Source organism: Dermacentor albipictus, chromosome 8 (assembly GCF_038994185.2).
Source record: "Dermacentor albipictus isolate Rhodes 1998 colony chromosome 8, USDA_Dalb.pri_finalv2, whole genome shotgun sequence".
NCBI lineage: Eukaryota > Metazoa > Arthropoda > Arachnida > Ixodida > Ixodidae > Dermacentor > Dermacentor albipictus.
The window spans coordinates 116426218-116433852 of record NC_091828.1 but is presented as its reverse complement, the minus strand read 5'-3'; the positions used below and the strand labels follow the sequence as shown (position 1 = coordinate 116433852).

The window sequence follows — 7635 nt, the reverse complement described above, 5'->3', positions numbered from 1 at the left end:
AAAAAAACGGAACTCTCAACCTTCGCCCTTTCTCATAGGGCCCGCTCTTGAAGTCCTGAACGCTATAGGACCGCAATTTACACGTAGACATTTGCCACCAATGCTACCGTGGCCACACACCGATCCTGCCTTTCAAGACATTCCGATTCATCAAGCGCCAATTTGTGCTTGCAATTGATTACAAGCCAAGCGGACAATACGTACCGGGAGCTAGAGCCATTCCCTTCCTGTGCGGTCTGGGTGTCGACCAAGTTCAGGCGCGTAGGGCGCGCGCAGAACGATAACACGCGATAACGGCGTGTCCGGTTCAATCCATCGCTGTTAAACTCGTTTCCCACGTGCATAGCTATGTGGAAGGAACGCCGGCGTTACGCGCCCGTACCAGAGGCAGCGCAAGCGCTCGTGGTACTACTGCTCGAGTGTTGTGCAAGAGCTCTCCGGTTTTGGCAACGGTCCAGGAGGAGCAACCTTGGTTGTCCTAAAGATGCAGAGTCAGAAGATTTAGAGTAGGTCCGGCGCTCCCCTCTCGGAAGATCTCGCCCGAGCGGGAGGGGCGGCGCCTTGTAGGGTTGCGTCGTCTTAAGTGATGCGAGTGATCGTCGTAGCTCCGTAGCTTCATGAAGAGCACGTTTGCCTGTTTTTTTTTGTGTGTGTTCTCTTTTTGAAGTGAGAGCGACCTGGCGCCAGCAAGCTGACCACTCGGCATGCATTGCGAAAGAAAGCGAGTGGGAGGAGAGATCCGGGGGACGGACCGGCCAAGGCAGGGCCTCGATGCAAAGAAGGGACTTCCCCGGGCGCTTCCGCGCTTTTGTCTGCTAGCGCATGTAGTAGAATCGCCTTTCCAGAGCTCATTTGCTCTACCCTCCTTTCCCACGTGTACGGAGGTTCCGAAGAGTCGCGTCCACGGTGACCATTGGCTATACCTGCTTCTCGTCCGTTTCTTTACTGTTTTCTTTCCTTCAACGATGTCGCTCTGTTCTCAGGATGATATTCAGGTATAAAAGCACCGAGCGTCCGTTGGCTGGGCCCAAGCTTCTCTGGTCTTCGTGGTCATCGCCTCGGCGTCGCAATCACTTCTAAGAGCACCGCCATGAACGCAGTTGTGAGTATATCAGGAGAGGCCGGGACAAATGCGGGACTTTGGCCGTACTGCACGTGGATTATTCTTCGGGACTTCGCTCCTCTCCCGATGATCCTTCTACCGCTTGGTTTGAAGAAGTGCACTGGAGAAATTAGACGCTAACCGCTTGTGTACAGATAGGTCCATGCAATGGCTTATTTAGATGGTCTGTGACAGGTCCATTAGTGTTCTTTTTTACCATGAGATCCACATACATTTAGAGGCAAGCTGAAGGCTCACTGTTACGTATATTTGGTAGATAACGCATTGCATCTGTACAGGAACTAGTGTGTGGAGAGCGAGAGAGAAATTTATTTGCGGGAAAGCAAACTGGTTAGCCTGAGCTAAACATCCTCTAGGCAGCGGGTAGAACAATTATATGCCAAGTAGGCTCTTTAAGACTGTTGTTCACTACACAATGTATCTGTTTTCTATAAACAAAAGGAAAGGTATATAGAATGGCAGAATATTCGATTAGGCGTTTTTAGGCAGTCTTGCGAGTAAATAAGTTTTGATAGTGCATAAGTCTGCGGACACCAGCGGCTGGATTCCTTACGCCATTGCTTATGAATTCATACTCTACTGATTTGTTGTGAATTATCCAAGAGGAACCAGAAACACAATTCTTTGTTTTTATAATGAGTCACCTATGGTGGCGTTACGTGCTTAACGTTTTTTTTAATTATTACTTTTGCGGCTGCTCAAGGAACAGGGAAAAGAGCGAACACTAGAGCACTAACACAGGGGTGTCAAGAACACCTTTAGTACAACCGCTGTCCTAGTCGCACTAATTCGTGTGCACGGTCTAAAATTACCTTTGTTGATTTCCCTACTTAAGTACGCTGACAGGCTTGTTCATTCATTCCAGACTGTTAAAGTAAGGCAAGGAAATGAACTTGAAACCACCCTTTCTACAGCAGGTCGCTGCAAACGCATTTGAATCCTCTTTCTTCAATTGCAGTGGTTTAGGAGATTATGCAGTTTGTACAGCACACTAGAACAGCTTCATCCTTTATACAAGGGCATTATGGCGGTTACTGACCACACGTCCTTTTGGTCACCTGTCTGTACCACTCTGAGCAATTTCAGTTTTTCATCCTGCTTTGAACTCCTCGTGGTATTTCTTCCAGCACTAGGGAAGAAGGCAAATGCCTGAAATTATTTCCCCAGCTTTATCATAACCCGTTTATCTAGCAAATATTAACCAGCAAACATTGCAAGCATATAGGGGCAGGTTTCGCGTAACTCGGCTACGTGTAATCAACTGCTCTGAACACTCTCTTGCAGCTCACCACCGTTCTCCTCGGCTTGGTCTCTGCCGCCTCCGCCGGCTTCATCGGTGGTTACGGCGGCGGCTACGGCGCAGGACTCGGCGCCGGCTACGGCGCTGGCTACGGAGCCGGTTATGGCGCAGGCTCAGGCTCTGGCTACGGGGCCGGTTATGGCGCCGGTTCAGGTTCCGGCTACGGCGCCGGTTACGGTGCAGGCTCCGGCGCTGGCTATGGCTCAGCCGTCGCTGCCGCTCCTGCCGCAGTCGTGAGACCTGCCGCCGTTGCAGCCGTACCAGCTCGCACCACAACCTCTTATGGCACCACCACTACCACTGTGACCACCTTGCATGGAGCGGGAGCTGGTGGTCTCGGTGGCGCTGGTGTCGGTTATGGTGCCGGCAGCCTCGGCTATGGAGCTGGTGTCAGCCTCGGAGGAGCTGTTCTTGGGTCCGGTGCTGGCTATGGCGTCGGCGTTGCCCCCGTCCCGGCTGTCGCCGTCGCTCGCCCTGCCGTCGCTGTGGCTGCTTCCCCCGCTGTCACTGTGGCTGCTTCTCCAGCCGTTGCTGTGGCTCGTCCCGTTGCTGTCGCCGCACCGGCTGTGTCTGTGGCTCGCCCCATCGCTGTCGCCGCACCGGCCGTGTCTGTGGCTCGCCCCATCGCTGTCGCCGCACCGGCTGTGTCTGTGGCTCGCCCCATCGCTGTCGCCGCACCGGCTCTGGCTGTGGCTCGCCCCGTGGCTCTGGCTCGTCCCGTCGCCATTGCTACTCCAGCTGTGGCCACCGTTGCCGTGGCTCCGGCCGTAGCTGTCGGGGGTGGTCTCGGTGGTGGTTACGGGGGTGTCGGAGCTCTCGCTAGCGGCTACGGTGTCGGCTACGGTGTTGGCTACGGTAACGGATATGGTGCTGGTTATGGTCGTGGCTATGGCGCCAACTACGGTGCTGGCTACGGTCATGGTTACGGGGCTGGCATCGCCAAGCTCGGCGTTACTTACGGCCACGGAGCCAAGTGGTAGTAAGTTGTCCTTCTGTTTGAAAAATAATTAATTTGTCGCTCCTATTCAATACTGTATTGCTTACTGCTGTGCAGGAGGGAATGACTTGTATAAACTTCTTTAACTTGCTTTCCCATGATGTGTTGTGCCCTCTTGCAAGATGAAATAATGCACGTGTGGCGGAATTAAGCGCCTTCTTCGTGTGAATGATTATGAAACTAGATGTTTTTGAAGGACTTCAACACACGCTGTGAAGGTGGTTAGCGAACGAAGCTGTGGTATCATCTGATCCGATGTACCAATGTCGCGTAGCCTTGAACTGGGTCCTGCCGAAGCTGAGCACGACGCCATTGTGCATATTGACGTTACTGTTCCCGTCGCCGCTTATCGTGTTCACGCTTTTCTTTTAGAGTTCTAACTATGCGTGGCCTTTGCATAGCGCTATCAGAACACAAATGAAATTGTTAGGCGAGTTGTTCTTTTACCTACGAAAGTGCAGTGACGTCCTCCCTGCCTCGTATATGCTACAGTTGCCGCTTCCCGACAGCTGCAGCTTATGCAACCGTAATCGTTACTGGGAAACGCTTGCGGGACCCGCCACGGTGGCTTAGCGGCTGTGGTGTTGCACTGCTAAGCACGAGGTCACATATCGATGAGGATGAAATGCAAGAAATGCCCGTGTCCCACGCATCGGGGGCACGTTAATGATCCCCTGGTGGTCAAAATTAATCCGGAGTCTCGCACTACGGCGTGCCTCATCATCAAATCATTGTTTTCACACGCAAAACGCCATAATCCAATACAAACACTTGCGGCAAACGTTTTGCGTGAAGGAAAGCTTTCTGGATTCTTTCTATTCGTTCCCTCGCACGGCCGGTGCCCCGTATGCGCGGAGACGAGCGCCAGCTGGTGGTGCTGCAATAAACCCAGTGGTGAACGCGGAGCATGCCCGCCGATTTGATTGGTGGAGTTTTTGCCCACGGACACGACAGATGCAGTGGTGGCTAGAGGCATAGAGTGTCGCTGTATATATGATTGGTTCAAATAAAAAAATATGCGCTTTAGCAGTTAGACAGACATTTCCTAAAGAAATGCGTCACACGCTCTAAATAGAGTGTCTCTTGCTGTTTTATGGAACAAGAGGAGTTCACTACGTACATGCTATACGTCGTAGATTGGCATTTTCTGCAATAGATGTTCTACTATTGTTTTATAACTTTGTTATTCCCTCGTTGAATCTTGCTAGTACGGAAGCAGGCGGCACTAAAGTGTACCAACTCCACTGTAAGGCTGCTTTGTAATGTCGCAGTTAACTGACTTTGCTAGGTAGACACCGTAAAATTTATTTGCGATAATCACGTAAGCTTGCTCGCCTTATACAAGAAGCGAAACCTTCGCCAGTAAGAAACATTTGCAGGTTTTGACAAAGCAGATCAGCTGCTGCTGCGTTAATTGCAAATTTCCAGTCATTCTCACTGCATTCCTTGTTTGTCCGCAATCTCAATGATTCTACTTTATTTAGTCATTATGAATAGACTGTCATTTCTTTTGTCTGGGTAACGCATCTAATTATTTACAATTCTTTTCTCTTCCAGAACACATATGGAACGTTTTTTACATCTTAGACCATCACCAAATCTGGATTCACGTTGACTGTAGTGGCCATTTCTAATTTATTTTTGTGTGCGTCATCAGGAAGGTGTTAACGTCAGAATAATACCACAAGGCTCACATCTTGTGACATGGACACGTCCAAATATGGCACTATTATAAAAAAAAGCTTTAATAAAAACACGCGTTTACTTCGCTGTGAGCGTTGTTAATAAATAAAGAAAAGTAGTTATTACGCATCATTGCTTGCTTATATATTGACACACTCTGCTGGTTACGGCAAGTAAGTAGCCATGGCCAGAAAAGGCGAGTGTCCTTGTTTTGTTAAGACGAAGAGTTTTGAGAGTTCTGTGACAACATAAGCCTGGTATATCAAGGTACAGCGCGATGCTGTGTTTACGCTTATTTACTGAACATGATGGAAAATTAGAATCGTAAGAAGATGAGCCATGAAGATATACGAAAGACAAGGTTACTCTGAACAGAGTTTAGTGAAGGATGAGGGCTGCTTATCTGTTATGTGTGAAGAAACGCAGATAAAGACCAGCTGGGGCCGCTAGAAGAAATAAAGACGAGAGTAATTTATTTCAGCGAACTTTATTTCAGCGCGGTTGCCTTTGAGGCTTTTACCATAGACCATGTTTTTCTTTTGATGTTTTCCATTTTAGCAGTTTTGCAATCTCTATATTTGTTTCCCCTTTAAGCTTTGTCTGACTTCACGTGTGCTTCGGCTAATCGCATTTTATATGCAACCATATCGAGAACCTTTATCCTGCCGCTTATTTATAGGACATTGCGTCAGGATTTGTATGTTTGGGTTTGTCTTACGTGGTTCGTATCATACAGAAACGTGTTTTGAGCTTACCTTTTGTGATAAATATCTTTATATATTGTCAGAAGTGAGAACGGTGCTTATGAAAGCCGGTGTTCCCGAATAAAATTGCAGTTGGCAGGTCAGCATTTGTCCTCTGTGTGCTTGTCTCTCTGTCTTCGTCGTTTCGTGCCGTTTATAGCTTTTATTTTTGTTTTTCATTTAGGACCTACTCCAGTCTGAAGACCGAGCAGGGGGGCGGGCGGAAAAATGAACAATACCGAATGAAACTGAACAAGTTATACAAAAGCCTATAGCAAGGAAAAAGCAATAACAAGTTCGTTCATGAGTTGGTTTTTTTTTATTGATATGATATAAGGAGATGTTGGCGCACAATTTAAGGCGCCGACTACTCCTCATCTCTTGAGTGGTTCCGTCACACATCGTACAGGGTTCAAGGTTACATATCAAATAGTCTTTTCACACAAGCACCAGGACTTATCACGCAGCGTTTCCACAGGAAGACTATGACGTAAGGAACACATGGTACACACGATATACAATGTAAATGTCTCCACACTTATGTAGATGAAAGTCTCAAAAGAACAAAAGATATTGTCGCCTAATAACACATTGTCTAGTCAGCGAGTGGTACATACATTGTGTAAATGCATTATTATGAGTTAGTTCATATGCTTTGATGACGAAAATTGCGCAGCTCTGTAAAATCACTTTTATGCGCGCAAAGGAATAGCGTTCGCAAGTTAGTTCATGAGTTGTGAAGATATAGAGAAGAGCATGCCATTGTCAATAATTGTGTTTAGCCGACAATGATATATGCAATTTTCTAAATCAGGAAGGCCAAGTTCTGAAAAAAAAAATATTTGGAGGGAGTGCGTTCTGTTCGCTCATGGTTCGCGAAAAAAAAAGAAGAACGAGTGTTTGAAAAGGTTAGTACATGCGAAGTATACGGTGTCAGGTCGCAATTGTGACAGTGTGATCTGCCGGGGAAAAAGTGGGAGAACTGTATATAACGAGATTGACATTAGACGGCCGAGTATGGAGCAAGAAAAGAAACTTCAGCCTTTGCGATAGTACACTCAACGTACACGTCGCCCCAACTTGTCCAACAAGGGTATGCTCCTATGCGGACACATTTATGCAATATTATGCGACATGCGGACCAGGTATAATTTTTATTTACCAGTTATTTACCAGGAAACAAACAAAAAGAAACATTATATGCCAGCCTCGTATTCCCAGACGACAACCCCGGGCCGAACACCAGCAGGCAGTTGTTACTCAGGCAAGAGTAAATTTCGCGCATCACTCTGGCCGTAGGAGAATTTTCTGCTTCGAGATACGGTTAAGTACCGCGCTGACCAGCGGCAAAGAAACTCGGCTTCACTCCGTCTGAACGGCCGTTCTTCTAGACGACCCCACACACAGAGACGTTGCCCGAAGATTCGGCGGCCTGCAACACTGCAACAGTGAAAAAGCAGTCAAGTAACAACGGGCGCAATAGTACTACAGCAGTGAAGGCAAAAAGAATACTGCACTTCATCTCCCCACAGGTCAGAGGAAAGCAATGCAGAATACTAGTATGCCCTGTTCCACACATAGCAGGCAAAGCTACGAAGACTAGGGAGACTCCTGTAACGGCCCCCATCCGCGACCCGAAAATAGTGCGCCACGTATGAAAGATAGTTACATAGGCGCGTGCCATGTAACTCGATGTAAAATTAAGTTTCCTGCTTCAATGTAGCAAACGATGACGTATTTCGTGTATAAGAGGCGTGGGAGACCTGAACCTATTTACCCAGAAGCGGAC

At 48.0% G+C, this 7635-nt stretch overlaps 1 protein-coding gene across 1 annotated transcript; it reads left to right on the top strand.

Moving 5' to 3' along the window:
* The first annotated feature begins 450 nt into the window (after positions 1–450).
* On the top strand, positions 451–5950 carry LOC135910309 (uncharacterized). Its single transcript, XM_065442354.2, has 3 exons — positions 451–1102; positions 2408–3402; positions 4978–5950. Coding segments are annotated over exons 1-3 (1008 nt in total). The 5' UTR covers positions 451–1090; the 3' UTR covers positions 4979–5950.
* The last annotated feature ends 1685 nt before the right edge of the window (positions 5951–7635 follow it).